The sequence below is a fragment of the Talpa occidentalis genome, unplaced genomic scaffold, assembly GCF_014898055.3.
Source record: "Talpa occidentalis isolate TD23 unplaced genomic scaffold, MPIMG_talOcc4v2.1 talOcc4.8, whole genome shotgun sequence".
NCBI classification, from domain to species: domain Eukaryota; kingdom Metazoa; phylum Chordata; class Mammalia; order Eulipotyphla; family Talpidae; genus Talpa; species Talpa occidentalis.
The window spans coordinates 20,165,698-20,185,849 of record NW_023605194.1 but is presented as its reverse complement, the minus strand read 5'-3'; the positions used below and the strand labels follow the sequence as shown (position 1 = coordinate 20,185,849).

Here is a 20,152-nt window from a genome sequence, read left to right as displayed (position 1 = left end):
ATGTGGAGAAGGTGCCCAGTAATTCTCAGTTGGAAATAGAAGGAAACAGTTCAGGGCGACAGCTCAGTGAAGTCTTCATTCAATTACCTTCAAGGAAAGAATTACCAGAATATTATGAATTAATTGGGAAGCTGGTGGATTTCAAAAAAATAAAGGAAAGAATTCGTAATCATAAGTACCGGAGCCTGGGTGACCTGGAGAAAGATGTCATGCTTCTCTGTCATAATGCACAGACATTCAACTTGGAGGGATCCCAGATCTATGAAGACTCCATCGTCTTACAGTCAGTGTTTAAGAGTGCTCGGCAGAAAATTGCCAAAGAGGAAGAGAGTGAGGGTGAAAGCAATGAAGAGGAGGAGGAGGAGGAGGAGGAATCAGAGGCAAAATCTGTTAAAGTAAAAATCAAGCTCAATAAAAAAGATGAGAAAGGCCAGGACAAAGGAAAAGGCAAGAAAAGGCCAAATCAAGGAAAAGCCAAACCTGTCGTGAGTGACTTCGACAGTGATGAAGAGCAGGATGAAAACGAACAGTTAGAAGCAAGTGGAACTGATGATGAGTGATCAGTATGGGACCTTTTTTCCTTGGTAGAACTGAATTCCTCCCTCCCCTCTCACCTACCCAGTGAGTTCACTTGTGACATGGGCCCTGGGTTGTTTCTATATCATCATCATCATCATCTATAAATTAGCTTTAGGATAGTGCCAGACAACATATGATATCATGGTGTAAAAAAAAAGGCACACACACACAAAATATTTGTAACATATTATGACCAAATGGGCCTCAAAGATTCAAAGATTAAAACAAAAAAGCTTTTGAAGGAAAATATATGGGTGGATAGTATATTTCTAAGGGTGGGTCTAATTTGGTAATGGTTTGATTGTGCGTGGTTTTATCACCTGTTCAGATGAGAAGATTTTTGTCTTTTGTAGCACTAATAACCAGGAGAAGCCATTAAAAGCCACTGGTTATTTTATTTTTCATCAGGCAATTTTCAAGGTTTTTATTTGTTCAGTATTGTTTGTTTTTTACACTGTGGTACATATAAGCAACTTTGATAGGTGAAAAATGTACAGTAGTTAGACTTCACCTGCATATACATTTTTCCATTTTATGCTCTCTGATCTGAAAAAAAATGCTTTTTAAATTGTATAAGATTTATGTCTACTGTAAACATTGCTTAATTTTTTTGCTCTTGATTTAAAATTTTTGTTGAAAACACTATTGAATATTGCAATCTATATAGTGTACTGGATGGCTTCTTTCGTCAACCTGATCTCTCCTATGTTACCGATGTGTATCCTCTCATCCCTAAAGTGTACTTAATCTTTGCTTTCTTTGCATAATGTCTTTGGTTGCCAGTCATAAGCCTGAGGCAAATAAAATTCCAGTAATTTAAAAAAAAAAAAATTTATTGAGGGCCTCCCCTGGTGGCGCAGGCAGTTGAGCGCAGCACTGTGAAGCTGTCCGCAGCCCCTGCAGCACCAGTTTGACCCCGGCCGGCCGGCGAGGGTCTCACATGGCGCGGCAGACCTCTCTTGTCTCGCCCACTGCTCCCCTTAGCAGTGTATTTTGGTCAGTCTGCCTGTTCTGTTCCCCGCTCTGTCTCTGTTGCATCCTCTCACCCTCCCGCGCATCTGGCCTGTACCCAGGTTCTTGTATAAATAAATCTTTAAAAAAATAAAAATATTCATTGAAGTGAAATTCACATATCCTAAAATTAACAATTTTAAAGTGAAAAATTTAGTGACATTTTGTACAGTCATCACCTCTGTCTTGTTTTAAAACATTTTTATCACTCCAAGTAACACTTTTATCTATTTAGTAATTTCTCTCCATTGCCCCTTCCCTCCAGGCCCTGGCTTTCAACTATTTTGGATATTTCATGTAAATAGAATCATACCATATGTGACCTTTTTTTTTTTTTTTTAAAGATTTATTTATTTATTTATACAAGCACTGGGTATAGCCAGAAGCGCGGGAGGGTGAGAGAACCCACCAGAGCCAGAGCAGGGAGCAGAACAGGCAGAAGGACCACAGTACACTGCTGAGGGGAGCAGCAGCGGGTGGCAGGGGATTAAACCGGTGCTGCAGAGGCTGCGGGCAGCCCTGCAACACAGTGCTCAACCGCTGCACCACCAGGGAGGCTACCATATGTGACCTTTTATGACTGACTTCTTTCACTTAGTATGTTTTGAAGATTCATCTATGTTGTAACTTACACGGGTACTTCATTTACTTCTATAGCTGAATAATATTCCATGGTATGTATATACCACAATTTATTTGTTGGTGAATATCAGGGCTGTTTCTACCTTTTGGTTATTGTGAATAATGTTGTTATGAACATGTGTATACATATACTCATCTTAGTATCTATTTTTAATTCTTCTGGGACTATATACAGGAGTAGAACTGTTAGAAGTGGTAAGAGGATAACTCTTTTTAACTTTTGCGTAACTGTCAAATGTTTTTTACAGTGGCCAAACTATTTTATATTCCCACTCGCAATATATGAGTTTTTGGTTTCTCCACATCCTCACCATTTTTTCTTTTTCTTTATATATTTTTTACATTGTTGTTCATTTTGTACATTGTTTGATACATTCTTCCTTTTTTAAACTTTTTAAGAATTATTTATTTATTTATACAAGAGCTGGGGTACAGGCCAGAGTCATGGGAGGGTGAGAGGATTCACCAGAGACAGAATGGAGAGCAGAAAAGGCAGACCTACTGAAATACACTGCTGAGAGGAACGGTGGGCAAGACAGGAGAGGTCTGCTGTGCCATATGTGGGTTAACTCCTTGGCTGGGGATTGAACTCATGCCGCAGTGCTTGGCGATAGGTTGATAGCACTGAGATTTTAACCCCTGCACCACCAGGGAAGTCCTCCCTTGATTCTCTTTGCAAGACACCTAGCATAAATATGTTGTACCACTTGATTATTTCCTGTGGACAGTTTGGTGGTATTCAGACTTTTCCTAGCCTTTTTCTCTTAGTGCTTTATTTTGCTTATTGCTATTTTTCTCATTCCCTGATTTTTTTCTTATGTAGTATTTAATCTGCTGTTAATCCAATCTCATGAAATTGTCTTTTTAGACAATTTGTTATACTGTAAGAAATACATTATTTGCTATATCCTACAGTTACCTTCACTGTGTTTATGTTAGAAAACTATTTTAAAGTTTTTTAGTCTGCTAATTTAATCATTTCTGTCATTTTTGGAACTGCTTCAGTGGACTGATTTACTTCCTCATTATGAGCCACATTTTATTGCTTCTTGTCTCACCTAGTAATTTTAGATTTAGATATTATAAATATAACATTAGTCAGTGTCTGTATTTTGTTACCTGTTTAAAAGAGTTTTGCAGTTATTTTGACTAGCAGTTAAGTTTCTTGCAAATCAACTTAGTGTTTTAGCTTGATATTTTAAAATTTGGATTTAACAGTTTATTATGATTTATAACTGTCATTTTAAAAACATAGGTCCATTAAACCATGTAGAAATAAGAGGCAAAAAGTCTACAAAACAAGACATACTTTATTTTTTTAAAAAGATTTATTTATTTATTTATACAAGCACTGGGTACAGTCAGAAGTGCGGGAGGGTGAGAGAATTCACCAGAGACAGAGCAGGGAGCAGAACAGGCAGAAGGACCGAAGTACACTGCTGAGGGGAGCAGCGGGCGCCAGGAGAGGTCTGCGCGCCATGTGGGACCCTCCTCTGGTGGCCGGGGAGCAGCCGGGGATGGAACTGGCGCTGCAGAGGCTGCGGGCAGCTTCGCAACCCAGCGCTCAACCGCTGCGCCACCGGGGAGGCCCAATAAAACATACTTTAAACATGTCTAAGCAGGTAGATTATCAGAAATCCGATTTTTCAGTCACTTCATTATTCTGTAGCAGCCAGGTAATCCTTAATTCAAGTTGGAGTAAGTCTCCTGAATCCATCTTCATTGCATATTCCAACTTCCCTGTTATCTTCTGTCATTTGCCCTTCAAAGTTTTCCTTTATGGTTAAGAGGTTAAGATGGCTGTATGAATGTCATTTCCAAGTTCTAGATCTCCATTATATCTTATATCAAGGAAAGTTTTTCCCTTCACATAATTTTCCCCCAAGGCTGTGTCTTTCCAGGCAAAATAAACTCCAGATGCATCTTACTAAAATAAATTTGGTCACCCCTCATTCCAGCCATAAATAAGGAACTCCAAATTAATGACCACCACCTGAAAGTGTATTCTTGCATCACAGAAGCTAATCTTTTTACCAGATAAGCTGTGGGAATGGGTTCTTGGTCAACCAGATAGTACTGTTGGTCTAGTTTTTGAACTCTGTGCAGAAGCACTCTGTAGTCTGGGCCTATCCCACTAAACCTATATGCTTGGTAATTGGTTCCACTTTGTGTATACTTCACTCATAACAAATGGGTTTCTGGTTTTTCTCAGTGCTTATATCATACCATTTGCAGCTTTAATTCCCCTGACGTGGTTCCTCTAACTACAATAGCCAAAGCATGTTCAAGCTGGACAGTCCAAAAGTGGTCAGCAAAAGCTGTAATCATGCTCTGCCATTTTTACTTGGAGACCCCTGTTGTGCCTTGATTTTCAACATGTTAGGGTAGGTGTAGTGTGCCTTTTATTCTAGTGTAGTTCATCCCTGTAAGAAAAGTGTGAGCCTTTTGGGGCTCCTACTGATTGTTCAGTTAGGCTTTCTGCTCAGAAAAGATAAGTCCCCCAGCTCTTGTGGGTAGTAGTTGTTGAGCACATAGTTCTCTGTAGTTCTTTGACGAGTCATACAGAGTTTCACCCTGTGTGAACAGGATTTAGTATTCAGGAACAGACTTGAGGGATCTTATATTCAGATAGCTGAAGCTCTTTTCTTGGAATGTTGTCCAGAATCACATGTCGCATTTAGTTGTCATGTCTCTATAGTCTCCTTTAGTCTGGGACAATTCTATATTCTCTTGACTTTCATGACATTGACTTTTTTAAGGATTACAATCTAGTTATTTTATAAATTGTTTTTCATTTTATACTTTTCCACTGTGTGGATACTCTCTTCCTGCTCACTGCTACTGCGGTCCCCCATGTGGAAGCCTTCTTCAATGGGCCTTAACAATCATTACCAGGCATTCCCCCATGTAGGTTTTTTCCCTCACCTTAATCAGGTGCTGAATCTCTATGCCAGGCCTCTTTCCTCTCGAACACCTTTCTCATACCACTTGGACTCCAAATACTTATATTGGGCCACTCTGTCCACTTCTGCCACTCAGCCTGTTGCCTACTTAGCATGTACTCACCTAATTGTTTTTGAACTGTTGGGGTAGGGAAGGAGATGAGGAGCGAGTAATCAATTAAATTTTATTTAAAATATAACATCTTACTAGCTATTTTTATAGCCATTGTTCTTACTATATTACTTTGTAACTGAGTGAATTACATTATAACAAATGTATTACAACTTAAACAGAAGCCAGTGATCTATGTAATCCTCTACCCAAGCTTTCATGCATTATTTTTCCACATATTTGAGGTGTGTTATCACATTCATGATTTCTGACCTAAACAAGCCTCCCCACCTCCACCCACCTTCACATGTATGGTAGTTTTTAATTTACCTGTGTCTGTCAGTGCTGCAACCATCTTCTTGTCATTCAGGTTTAAAATCTTGACTTATATTTATACAAGAACCGGGATACAGGCCAGATTCACGGGAGGGTGAGAGGATTCACCAGAGACAGAGCAGGAAACAGAACAGGCAGACTGACGAAATACACTGCTGAGGGGAGCAGTGGGTGTGACAGGAGAGGTCTGCCGCGCCATGTGGGACCCTCGTCAGTCTGCCTGTTCTGTTCCCCACTCTGTCTCTGGTGAATCCTCTCACCCTCCCATGAATCTGGCCTGTATTCTGGTTCTTGCATAAATAAATAAATAAATCTTTTTTAAAAAAAGATTTTCTCTTTTTTTAAAAGATTTTCTCTTTTAAAAAAGATTTTCTCTTTTAAAAAAAGATTTATTTATGCATATAAGAACTGGGGTACAGGCCAGAGGTGTGGGAGGTGAGAGGATTTGCCAGAGACAGAGTGGGGGGCAGAACAGGCAAATCTACTGAAATGCACTGCTGAGGGGAGCAGTGGGCGAGTCAGGAGAGGTCTGCTGCGCCATGTGGGTTGCTCCCTGGCCAGGGATCGAACTTGTGCTGCAGTGGCTACGGACAGCTTCATAGGTTGCATCTTAACCCCTTGTGCCACCAGGGAGGCCCTGAACTTATTTTTGATTCATTGTCCTCTCCTCACAGTTAGTCATTAGGTCCTATTGCTCCTTCTTTAATGTACATTGTCTTCTCTGTTTTCATCACAGTGATGATTACAGCAACCTCTTAGGTGGGCTGCCTTTTCTTTAGTTTAGTAACCTTAGTAACTTCTTTAGGTCTTATTAAACTTATTAGATTCAAGAGGTAAGATAATGAATAGTGAAAGAATTTTATCCAATCATGTACCTTCCTCTCTAGTAAAATAACCAATGCTATTTTATCAGTATACTCACTATTTCATAAGTAAAAAATGTGTTCTTTTCTTTGATATGGAATCTCAGTTATCTCTCACCATATAGTACATATTTATCAAGCATCTACTATAACCAGATGCTGAAGATAAAAACAAATTAAAAAAAAAAAAGAGACATGGCCCATATATCTGAGGAATATAGTCTGGGAAAGGAAGCAAATACACAATTAATTTACAGATAGTGCCAAGCACTACAATTAGATTAATGCTCGTGTCTGAATTTTCTAAATTAGAAATTTTAACTAAACCTGTATAGTAGTTATTGTTGAACAATACATTGTATTTTTCCCTGTAATTATTATCTGTGTTAGTTAATTTATCTCCCTAAATTAAGTGTAAACTGCTTGAATGGGTCTTTGTAGTGGGGAGTCTATGGATTTTGGGAGACAAACACATGGAATCTTATTTCTGCTATTGCCACTTAGTCATTGTAACTTATCTAAACTTGACTTTATTCTACTGTTAAAGTGAAAATATTAATAATTCTCTGAGAGGGTTGTAATGATAAAATGAAATAATGTGTTAAAGGATGTAGCACAATGTTCAGCCAACAATACATCCCTGATAAATTTTGGTTTTCCTCCTCTTGCATACCATCTGTGTCCATTATGGTAATGAGCAATAAATATTTGATGGATCGATGAATTTATTGATCCCATGGTTTATAGTTCATAGTGGCTTTCCAGAATATTCTGAAATGCAAGTGGCATTCAAGGAAGCTTGTTCTTATTTTATATATATATTTTTTACATCGTTATTCATTTTTGTACAGTGTTTGATTTCTCCTCTCTGGTGTTGTCCCCATAAAATTACCACCGCCAAGATACCCATGAACCATCACCATAGACTCTTGTGCTCTTCCCTCCTGTTTTGATCCCTTTCCCTCCCCCTCCTCTGATGAATGTCTCCAATTTATAGTTTGACAGCTGTTTTTGTCTTTTTACTGATCCCTTGTATAGTTTCCCTATGTTCCTCCTACAAGTGAAACCATCCGATATTTTTCTTTTCCTTCTGACATATTTTACTGAACACAATCCTTTCTGGGTCCATCCATGTTGCTCTGCATGGTATAAGTTTATCTTTTTTGATTGCTGAGTAATATTCTACTCTGTATATATACCACATCTTCTTGATCCAGTCTTCTGTTTTTGGACATTTAGGTTGTTTACATATTTTAGTTATTGTAAATAGTGTTGCGATCAATATAGGAGTGCAAGTGTCTTTTCAAATTAATGGTTTTGTGACCTTTGGGTAAATTTCTAGGAAAGAAATTGCTGGGTCATATGGTAGATCCATTTTCAGTAATTTGACGGTCCTCCATATGATTTTCCATAGAGGATGGACCATTTTGCATTCCCGTCAGCAATGAAAGAGGGTTCCCTTTTCTTCATATCCTTGCCAGCATTTGTTATTTGTTGTTTTTTATTTTTTAAGATTTATTTATACAAGCACTGGGGTACAGGCCAGAGGCGCAGGAGGGTGAGAGAATTCACCAGAGATGGAGCAGGGAGCAGAACAGCCAGAAGGACCAAAACACACTGCTGAGGGGAACAGCGGTGAGGAAGGAGAGGTCTGCCGTGCCATGTGGGCATCCCCTGTCCGGTTGGGAATTGAACCAGCGCTGCAGAGGCTGCAGACAGCTTCCTAGCGCTGCACTCAACCCGCTGCACCACCTGGGAGGCCCCATTTGTTAGGTTGTTTTTTTTTTTTTTTTTAAAATGTGGGCCATTCTTACTGGTGTGAGGTGGTATCTCATGGTGCTTTTGATTTGCATTTCCCTGATTATAAGTGATGTTGAGCATTTATTCACGTGCCTGTTGGCCATCTGTATTTCCTCTTTGGAGAAGTGTCTTTTTAGCTCTTCTGCTTACTTTTTAACTGGATTCTTTGTTTTTGTTAGGTTGTGTAAGTTCTTTGTAGATATCTGATATCAGTCCGTTAGCAGTTTTGTGGAGTGCTGATATTTTCTCCCAATCTGTTGGGTGTCTCTTCATCTTGGTTACTGTCTCTTTTGCTGCACAGAGCCTTTTAGTTTGATGTAGTCCCAGCTGTTTATCTTTTCCTTCATTTTCTTTGTTTCAGGGGATGAGTCTTTAAAGCTGAGATGTAGGTCATGGAGTGTTTTGCCTATGTTTTCTTCTATGTATTTTATGGTTTCAGGTCTTACATTCAGGTCTTTTATCTATTTTGAGTTGATCTTTGTGTATGGTGTGAGATAGTAATCTTTTTTTTTAAAGATTTATTTATGTGTACAAGAACTGGGGTGTAGGCCAGAGGTGTGGGGGTGGGGTGGTGTTAGGATTCACCAGAGACAGAGTGGGGAGCAGAACAGGCAGATCTATAGAAGCATTGAGTGCCACAGGAGAGGTTTGCTGCACCATGTGGGTTAGCTCCCTAGCTGGCTGGGGATCGAACTTGTGCTGTACTGGCTGGCGATAACTTGATAGTGCTGTGTCTTTAACCCCTGCGCCACCATGGAGGCCCAAGATAGTAATCTATTTTCTTTTATTTTGCATGTAGCAGTCCAGTTTATTGAACTAGACTGCACCATTTATTGAAGAGGCTGTCCTTATTCCACTGCATATTCTTTGCTCCTTTGTCTTAGATTAGTTGTCCATAATTGTGTGACTTTATATCTGGGTTTTCAATTTGGTTCCATTGGTATGTGTCTTTGTTTTTGTTCTAGTACCATGCTGTTTTAATTATTATGGCTTTGTAGTATAGTTTGAAGTCTAGGAGTGTAATACCTCCATTCTTCCTTTTTCTAGTCAAGAGCACTTTGGCTATTCAAGGTTTTTTTATTTTTTTGTGGTTCCATGTGAATTTCATCAATAGTTGTTCTATTTCTTTGAAAGTAGTCATTGAGCTTTTTATTGGAATTGCATTGATTCTGTAAATTGCTTCTGGTAGAATGGCATAGAAGCCTGTTATTGGTAATGATGCCACTTTACTTTTTTTCACTTTGAAGTTTTCAGACTCATTTTAATTTTATCACCATCTTGTGTAAAAAAGCTAGGCAGATGTGACTGACCTGTGTGACAGGTGGAACTTTTATTTTTTCAAGTGAGTGTACTAAGTTGGGATTCTTAGAGGCAGTCATTGGATTTGCATAGGTAGAATCTGAATGTGTGGCTTGTAGAATACTGTAGTTCTGTTGGCCTGAATATTTTAGTTGATATAGTAGTGAAAGGGGAATTTTGTTTCATGGCTTAAGGATACATAAACTCTCAATGCAGCAATCTTTTTATTGTTGATTATTATAGCTTCTGTTACTCCTAGAAGTTGACCAACAGGGACCTAAGTTTAGGAGATTTTGTCAGCTTTCATGTAGTAAATGCTGAGGCCAGTCCTTTGCCTGCAGGACCGGCTATCAGTGAAGAGGAACTGAATTTTCTCCTGGCAGCCAAGTGAGGGGAGGAGTCAAGGTTTTCAGTGTTCTTCCTGTAAGTGAATATGTGCCATTGAACTTAATGGGCACTATCTGTTCTCATTGAAGCACCAGAGGCCTTTTGCTGCAACATTTCAGTCCCTTTTTCTGAATTCTTTCAAGTAGTAGGATATATATTCAGACATTTTTTTAAAATGCTGTGTATGCTTTTTTAAAAGCTGGTAAACTCAGTTGAATAACAAACTTCAGATGTAATAATTTATAGTCTTCTGTTCTCTCTGATTCGGCAAAGGAGAGACAAATGGGGTGAGGTTAGCTAGGAAATGAGCTAAAGAAATAAATGTTTGATCTGTAGATCTGGATTTGTGTAGCATGGAGGCAAATGTGTAATCCAAACTCTGTTGTAACTTTTGAGATTATATGGGAGCAACATTTAAGAAATACGTTATTTAAAAGTTCTTTAACAGTTAATCAAGGTTAATTGTTTATAAGAGTATAGATGCTGAATTGTAACTTAGTTTAGAACCTGCTTTTAATTAAAAAAATTTTTTTTGATGTAGAAAGAAAACCTTAGGAATCAAAATACAATGTGTAAGGAGGCACAAACTTTTGAAACTCAAACTTTAAGTAGAAAACTGCATGTGCTTTTCAGTATTCTAAAGAAAAAACTTTAAAGGGATTGTTTATTAAGTGTTACAGTACAGAAAATGTCTTATATCTTTGTCAGAAATTGACCAATCATTATATCCTGAAATATATAAAAGTTATATAAGAAAAACTATGTAAGAATAGTAACCAAATGACACTGTTTTTCATGCTGCTGCTTATTGTTCAGATTCCCCCTTCCTTTAGAAAATGCTCCTAAGTATAAAGATAGAAGGGAAGGAGGTAAAAGAGAAGTTATAGCATATCCCATTAATTTTGTAATTGTGTTTTTTCCTTAATGTTTTTAAGTGGCATTTACCAGTATTGTTAAGATTAATTGTTATAATACACACCAATTTGAAAATTGGTTTTTAAATTGAGCCATAATATATAAAATCTTATCGTAATGTGCAGATCAGACTGTAGTCAGTACAGTTTTCATACCCACACCAATTGTCTGGTAATAATCGGGAATGCATCCTCTGTGTGGTATTTGCAAGTTAATGCTATTTTAGAAATCACACTAGTGTATCTAGTGACTTTCCTGGGTGTATGTGGCTCATTATTGATTATAATATTTTTCAATTTTAATTTAAGGGGATGGAGTGAGCCCTTTCACATTCTTAATTGTTAGGAATTTTGATGGACAATCTCTATTGAATGAATGAGGAAGAACATTAGAATGAGTAAAAGTAAGGAAAGTCAAATAATAAAGTACCTGGTGCAGAAGAAACACATATAATTTGTAAATATAAAATGGAGACAAACATTATAAGATAAATGCCTTAATATTTCTTAAGGTACATTCATGAATGCAAATAGAGATGAATATTTTAATAGAGATCATACAGGTGGCTTCAGGATGGGATAAGTGACATGTTATCTTTCAGTGGCCACTCTGTTTTCTTCCACCATTTTTCTCTTCTATATTTCATGCTACCTTTACCCCTACTTGCTTACTCTCATTTCTTCTCCCTCTTCCACTTTTTTTTTTTCAAATTCAGTCCCTCCTTCAGAATGAGATTTTCTTCTACCCAGCATACACAGACATACACAAAACTGTAATCAGCTGCTTAATAATGTATACAATGTCTCTCATTAATAATGAGGTGAGGTAAACTCTCTAATAGCAAGCTGTTGTGTGTTTTTTTGAATACTAAGAGTTTCAAATATGGAAGAATTTAAGGTTGAGAGAATGTCACTAGAATGTAAAAGATTTTTGTCTCTTTTGTTCATGTTCTATCCCTATTACCTAGAAATGTGCCTAGTTACAAGGAAGATGCTCAATATATGTTGAATAAAGGACTAAACATTAGACATATATCTTTTAAATATCATTTACTTATACCAAAATTATTTTAGTGAGGAATTTAATGCTTCCATTGTAGAGCAGTAATATGAGTGAACAGTGATTGTCAAAGAAAAGTCTTTTAAAAAATCCTGCCTTCTTTTCTTGATGTCTTCTTACATTATGATAATGTTTGCTACTGAGAACCACTGGATGAGACTGAAATTTGTGTAAGTCATTCTAAAGGAGAGATGGGGGTAGATGGTAGAAGTATAGTGGCGGGGTAAAAAGGAGGACACTACAAGTTCAAAGGTATAGGTGTAAGATGGATATTTGAGCAAAATATTAGGGTAGTTAATTAGCTTGAGTGCAAGACCCAACTGCAAGGACAGAGAAGGTAAGTTAATATAGGTAGTAGGCAAAGGTCAGTTTGGTAGAGTGCTTGGATTTCATACAACAGATATAGGGAGCCTTTGTGAATTATTAACAAGAAAGATCTGATAACAAAGTGAAGACATTTATATAACTGCTGTATGTAAAAATATGTAACTCAGGTGAAGAAATACTGGAAATAGTGAACAAAGTTAGGAGATTTTTGTAGTAGTTCAAACTGTTTAGCTGTTTGGTTGGTATGTTGTCCATTGATAAGTTTAGCAATTACCCTTCTTTGAACTCTGATCTTTTGACTTTATCACTTCCAGGTCAGATAGAAGCAAGAGAAAGTTCTGTACTAACAAGCAATAGGCTTCTATTGTAACTCCTACTTTTCTGCTTTCTAAATTTATAATCATGGATAAACACTTAATAATTCTTAAACATTAATCACCTTAACTAAAAATGAGGAAATAATCATGTGAAAGCAGGAATGGAGACCAGAGTATTTTTTTGGAGGATTTTGCAGCACACTACCCTTATATCGGTTGCAGAATGTGTAAACAATGAACACCATATTTTGTTTCCTAATAACACTCTACAACTAGAGTTTCTCAAGAAGAAAAAAAAGTGCTATGATGATGATATTATATATTTCAAAACTTGTAATTTAAAGTTTGTAGTGTGGGGGCCTCCCTGGTGGTGCAGGGGGTTAAGTCTTAGCACTATGAAGCTATTTATTAGCAGCCACTGCAGCATGAGTTTGCTCCCTGGCCAGGGAGCTAACTCACATGGTGCAGCAGACCTCTCCTGTCTCGCCTGCTGCTCCCCTCAGCAGTGTATTTCAGTTGATCTACCTGTTCTGCTCCCCACTCTGTTTCTGGTGAATCTTTTTTCATCACCCTCCCCCCAGCCCCGCCCGCTGCACCTCTGGCCTACACCCCAGCTCTTATATGCAAAAATAAAAATAAAGTTTGTAGTGTGCATTGACTGTTACAGTTTAAAATACATATTTTTTTATGTGTGCTGTGATCAGATATTTAGTTTTTATTGTTAGACTGTAATAGCAGTCAAACTAATGGACAAAACTTCAGTCTGGGATACTTTTAGAGAAACTTGAAGACTTAAAATTCTAAAAGTAAAGTGTTTCATAAAGCTCTAGGAGCAATAACACTAATATTTTTAATTACTATTACTAATTAATTACTAATTATAATCGCTAATAACTAGTATTACTAATTAATACACATACTTTTTTGTTTAGAAAATTTTAATACCAGCAGCCTTTGGGGTTCTTTCATTTTGTCTCTTTGTTTGTTGTTGTTTCCCCTTTTGTTTGGCGGTCCCCCCCTCCACCCCTTACACACATACAATCCATCTGGAAAGATGAAGAGGCAGCTGCTATGGTAACTGTGCATTTTGGTTAATGAATAGCAGGCTAACAAGATACATAAAACACATGCAAACCATGCAGAGATGGAAGCTGTCAAAGCATAGGGGTATAGCACTTTCTCTTTTCCTTTCTTCCACTTAGAAAAAAAAAACCCTTAACTTTCCTGTGGTACTATGTTTTCAAACTTACCATTCCTGATATTGAAATGCTACCATGGGCTATTCCTTTTTCTGTTTAGTCTGTACAGTATTAAACACTGGTAATTTTATGGGTGATAGGGCACATGGAGGAAAAAGAATTGATTTAATTGGGTTAAATAGTAGATTTCCTTTAGACTCATACATAGACGAACAGGTACAAAAATTTTTATATTAAATATTTGACTTTTGGACCTATAACCTCTTTCTCCGCCTTTGCTTTTTGGCCACTAGCGCCCCTCTTGAGTTTCTCTCTGGGAACAGAACTAGGAAGTAGCATGTTTCTTTTAGATGTTTCTATCATAAAGGCCAGCTGCAACTGGAATAGTGCGTTCAGCCAAGTCTTGATAATTCCTGTAATCTGTGCCATCCTGTCTCATACTGTTCCATCTCATAGTTGTCCTTTCTCTGCAGTGCTCTATGCCCAGGTCTCTGTGGCTGGGCTGCTCCAGCCTGGCGGACAGTATGCCTTCGCTGCGATGCCTGTATAACCCAGGGACTGGCGCACTCACAGCTTTCCAGGTACTTTCTCTGTCTCTGTGGGTTATTTGTGGGCTAAATCCATGTGTGTGTCTTAATTCATTAGTGTGTCCTTCCTTTCCCACACTTATGTTCACTTCTTCACATTGCCTGTATTTCACATCATCCAGTACTCCTGTAATGATTAATTTTTAATGTAGATTCAGACTGATCCTCTCTTAAAATATTCTTACCATCATAATTGGTTTATCAAAATTGTCATAGCACAGTTGACTGTTGGTTCTCTTATCTAGTAGAAGCATGATAGTGAATATTAAAGTAACCTCAATGAATAGTATTCAGTATGTAATTTTGTTCTGGACCTATATAAAACCAATTAATGTAATTTATTAATTACAGTCAGTTGCTTGAAACACCTGTTGTGTTTTTGTTATGATTATCAAGTTCTTTATTCAGAGTGTCTCCTGGTTACCCTATTACTATAGCTATATATTATTATAGTGTGTGTGTGTGTGTGTGTGTGTGTGTGTGTGTTTTGCAAGAACTGTTTGTGACCAACAGGTTTAGAGTATAGTTTTCACCTTGAGACATTCCAGCTGGTCTTACATAGACGGACAGATTCTTGTACCTTCAGTCTTTATTTGCGGTCAGTAGGACAGTTCCAGGGTGTGAGCAAAAAATATAGAGGAAGAGAATGGATAATTTGTAGAGGAAAATATATCAATAAGAAAGCGTGTGGTGCCCATTACTTAAAGATTGGGGTAACAGTTATGTTGATTTTCTTAGCAGAAGTGCTATCTATCCACCTCAAGTACTTGGAACTTGTGTTTAACATTTGATAGTAATACAGAACAAATTAGGTTTCTTAATTTGTTTTTGACCTATGTAACTCATATTCTGTTTCAAAGAATTTCAATGACAAGCTATAATTAAGCATTGGAATGCTACGATTAAGTCTTCGTTAAACAAGGGGAATTTAAGTATTCCACATTTCTGAACTGTGCTAGCAGTTGCTAGTCTTTAATGATACTATTTTACTGATGGCAATGCTGCATATTTATGTTTGTTCTTTGCAAAATTTAGCATTAAACTTCCTTTGCTTGATTATGAGACTAAATACAGTAAAGTGTATAGCTTTAAAATTAGTTAAGTCAGGGTTTTATATGTTCTCTTTCTCACTTAGTGGTATGATCTTGAGCAAGTCATTTCACGCTAATGCTTATTTCCTCACCTGTCAATGGAGGTATATTAAGGGCATGCGGTAAATGGTTGCTATTTTTATCATCATCCTCATTCTCATTAACATTACTATTGTTAGACTGTTGATTTCCTGAGAGTATCAATTTATTTCAAATATCTTATGTTTTTTACTATTTGTCATTGATAAAGATTCAACTCTACAGGAACCTATAGTTTAGCCTATCCTTAACCTTTTTGGGTTTGTAAACTTTAGCAAAACTGCAAAATCTGAGAAAATCGTCCTTACAAGACCGCCCTCACTTCAGATACCAGTGGCAAGTTTAGGAGCCTCTTCTACCAGCCTCAGGTTTGATTATTCACAAAAAAGAACTCATTGAAATCTACTGTTGTCATGTTCTATTATGGGGGAATGATACAGGTATAAATTAAACAAAAGAAGAGACACAGAGCAGAATCTGGAGAAGTACGAATGTAGAACTTCCTGTCATTCTTTCCCCATGAAGTCATGGATGGCATTACTGCCTGCTAGCCACAGTATGTGACAACTCACGGAGGATATTGCCACCCAGGGAAACTCACCCAAGCCTCTTCTGTCTAGTCTGTAGTCCTCCTGTATGTCTTATGAATATTTTCAGCCTCTATTTCCTCTTAGGATTGGTTCAGAACCCCCATCATCAATCACATTTGTTCATGGCCAAAGCCCCCAGGCAAAAGAAGACATTCCTGGCAGGTTCCAGGGCCCAGATAACCAGATAACCTCCTCCCAGTAGCCAGATGCAAAGGTCACATATCACTTTGGGTAAGGCTAATTTTTCACGACACCGAGACCATAGGCTTCATTGAGAAACTGTGAGAATAATTGAGCTTAGAAAAATGCAGTTGAAATAATGGTTTTTATATATTATTATTTATATTCTACTGTGAAATAATAGAAGAACAATTAAAATCATAGATTTCAAAAATATAAACTCCCAAAATTTCAGATCTAAGAAAGAGCCACTGCAGAGGTCCAAGAACAGTGGGGCTTTGTGCATTTATGGACCCAATTGAGCATTTTTCTGGTTTAGGTTTTATTTTATTATTTAGATTTTGTTTATATAAAGTAAAAATGTTCACACAGTGAAATACACAGGTCTTAAGTGTATTCTTAAATGTCTGTTTTGTTTTGATGAACGTGTTTTTGAGACATTAATTTTGTTGTTTTATCAGCTGTTTAATCTTTCCTGTTGCTGAATATATTCCATTGTATCAGTATACCACAATTTGTTTTTCCATGTCTATTGACAGACATTTGGATTATTTCCCTTTTTTTGTCTGTTCTGAGTGAGGCTTCTATGTAATAAATCTTTTTGTGGACATTTTGTTTTTATTTCTCCTGGATAAACACCTAAGAGTAGAATTGCTGGGTCATAGAGTAGGTTTATTTTTAACTTTAAGAAGAGACGTGAATTTGTTGGATTGTCTTCTGTAAATCAAATTGAAATGGCAACACTGGGATGATTTGGTTATCTACATTTCAAACCACACCCTTTAAATTGTGACATTGAGAAGATGCTGAAAATACCAGTTAAGTAGAACCTAGACGGACATGTTTAGTTTGAATATATTTTCATTCTTTTAAAAAAAAAATTTTTTTTTAAAGATTTATTCATTCATTCATGCACACAAGAGCTGGGGTACAGGGCCTCCCCGGTGGCGCAGCTGTTAAGCGCTGGGCTGCGAAGCTGCCTGCAGCCTCTGCAGTGCTGGTTCGATCCCCAGCCACATGGCACGCAGACCTCTCCTGCCATGCCCGCTGCTCCCCTCAGCAGTGTACTTTGTCAGTCTGCCTGTTCTGCTCCCCTCTCTGGCTCTGGTGAATTCTCTCACCCTCCCTCACTTCTGACTGTACCCAGTGCTTGTATAAATAAATAAATCTTTAAAAATAAATAAATAAAGGTAAAGGAATGTGGATTTATTCATTAATTATATTAAAAAAAAAAGAGCTGGGGTACAGGCAAGAGATGGAGGGGGTGAGAGGATTCATCAGAGACAGAGTGGGGAATAGAACAGGCAGACGGACTGAAATACACTGCTAAGGGGAACAGCGGGCGAGACAGGAGAGGCCTGCTTCCCCATGTGGTTTTCTTTCTGGCCAGCTGCAGAGGCTGCAGATTGCTTCATAGTGTGGTGCTTAACCCCTTGTACCACCAGAGAGGCCCTTAAAATTTTTTTAAATGCAGTAGTTTTCTTCTTACATTGTTGTTAATTTTAGGACAACATATGATTTCTCCCCTCAGGTGCAGTCACCATAGTTCTACCACCACAGCACCCAGAGTTCATCACCATATTCCCTTGTGCTCTTTTTCCACCTGTTTTCACTCCCTCCACTCCACCACGCTCCCGTGGATATTTTCATTTTCTTCATTCCAGTGTCTTGTCCTGGAAAATGTAAGGACAATCAGGAGGTTTTCTGTTGGTTAGCAGTGAAATAATTTGCTGAAAATGAGAAGCAGAAAGAAAGTGCTTAAAAATAGCTAAGTAGTTAAGATCCCTTATTTTCTTTAGACATTGAAAGAAAAATTCTAACAAGATTATACATAGAATTTATGATCTTAGAAATTTTAGGTGTCAAATATAGTTACTAATTTTAAGAAAATCTGAGCTAAATGAAACATAATATTTTAATATTAACTAGGGTTCCTTGTCAGGTTAGAATTATTGGGGACAGATTTCAGGAGATATAATGTACTTTATTTAAAAATTCTTAGAAATCTATTAAATCTTACCATCTACAAGCAAAATCTTAAAATAGGACAATTCCAGGAAAGTAAGCATTATTCAGAATATGTTTGTAATGTAAGACTTCATTTTACATTTGGGGTTTTAGGGGAATGTGGATTATCACACTGAATGTAAATTAGCATTCAAATGTTATAAAACAATATCATAGGGAAAGATATCCCCTGACAGGAACACTTATCAATCCCGAGCTGAATGACCCTCTTATTGTATATGAATAATGGCAATATAGCACATTATAAAATTTTTTTTAAATTTTATTTTATATATATTTTATATTCTTCATTTTTGTACAATGTATGCTTTCTCCTCTCAGGTGTAGTCCCGTGAGATTCCCACCACCAATTCACCCTTGTCCACATTCCCTTATGCTCTCCCCACCCCTGTTGTGATCCTTCTCACTCTTCCTCCCCTACAGAATGTCTCTGATTTATAGTTTCCTGTTGATTTTGATGTTTAATTTATTATGATTACTTTTTTCTCCCTGATCCCTTATTTGTTTCCTCTATTCCTCCTATAAGTGAAACTGTCTGATATTTTTCTTTTCTTTCTCGCTTCTTTCCAGCTCCATCTATATTGCTGTGAATGGCATCAGTGTATCTTCTCTGATTGCTGAGTAATACTCCATTGTGTATATATACATCTTCTTGATCTAGTCATCTATTTTTGGCCATTTGCTTTGTTTCCATAGCTTACCTATTGTAAAAAGTGCTGCCTTAGGGCCTCCCGGGTGGTGCAGCGGTTGAGGGCTGGTTGAGAAGCTGCCCGCAGCCTCTGCAGTGTTGGTTCGATTCCCGGCTGCTCCCCGGCCTCCCACCGGTGGAGGGTCCCACATGGTGCGCAGACCTCTCCTGCCACCCGCTGCTCCCCTCAGCAGTGTACTTCGGTCCTTCTGCCTGCTCTGCTCCCCGCTCTGGCTCTGGTGAATTCTCTCACCCTTCCGCGCTTCTGACTATACCCAGTGCTTGTATAAATAAATAAATAAATCTAAAAAAAAAAAAAAGTGCTGCGGTAAACATAGGGGTGCAGGTGTCCTTTTGAATTAATGTTTTTGTGTCCTTTGGGTAGATTCCTAGGCATGGAATTGCTGGATTATATGGAAGCTCTATTTTTAGTAGTTTGAGGAACCTCCACACAACTTTCCATAGTGATTGGACAAGTTTGCATTCCCACCAACAGTGTTCCTTTTTCTCCAGCATTTATTGTTGCTAATTTTTACAAAAAATGTGGTGTAAGATGGTGTAAGGTGGCATCTCATCGAGATTTTGATTTGTATTTCCCTGATTACAAGAGATGTTGAACATTTTTTTCAAATGCCTGTTGGCCATTTGTACTTCCTCTTTGGAGAAGTGTCTTTTTAGCTCTTCTGCCCATTTTTTGACTGAATTGTTTACTTTGTTTTGTTGAGTCTTGTCAGCTCTTTGTAGATCTTTGTGATCAGTCTCTTATCATTAATACTATATGCAAAAATTTTCTCCCAATCAGTGGGGTCTCTTTGTTTTGGTTAATGTCTCTTTTGCTGTACAGAAGCTCTTTAATTTGATGTAGTCCCAGCTGTTCATCTTTTCCTTCACTGTTTGCTTTAGGTGATGTGTCTTTAAGGATGTTAATGAGATGTATGTCATGTAGTGTTTTGCCTATATTTTCTTCTGTGTATTTTATGGTTTCAGGTCTTATATCTAATTCTTTAATCCATTTTGAGTTGGTTTTTGTGCATGGTATGAGGTAGTAGTAGCCTAGCTTCATTTTTTTGCATGTAGCAGTCCAGTTTTCCCAGCACCATTTATTGAACAAACTACCCTTATCCCATTGCATTCCTTTGCTCTTTTGTCACAGATTAATTG

At 37.6% G+C, this 20,152-nt stretch overlaps 1 protein-coding gene and 2 pseudogenes across 7 annotated transcripts in view; 2 read left to right on the top strand and 1 right to left on the bottom strand.

Annotated features, from left to right (window-relative positions):
• LOC119234059 (probable global transcription activator SNF2L2) overlaps nt 1-822 on the top strand; it is a 28,450-nt pseudogene extending 27,628 nt beyond the window's left edge.
• BTRC (beta-transducin repeat containing E3 ubiquitin protein ligase) overlaps nt 1-20,152 on the top strand; it is a 165,408-nt gene that overhangs the window by 29,727 nt on the left and 115,529 nt on the right. For 6 of the 7 annotated variants that reach the window (XM_037497132.2, XM_037497130.2, XM_054690503.1 and 3 more), the window contains exon 2: nt 14,262-14,369. The exons of the other annotated variant lie outside the window; for it this stretch is intronic. In XM_037497132.2, the coding sequence (XP_037353029.1) occupies nt 14,268-14,369 (102 nt within the window). In that variant the 5' untranslated portion in view covers nt 14,262-14,267. The remainder of the gene's footprint in view (nt 1-14,261; nt 14,370-20,152) is intronic. 7 annotated transcript variants of the gene reach the window in all.
• LOC119234058 (proteasome subunit alpha type-2-like) lies at nt 3,891-4,560 on the bottom strand (annotated as a pseudogene).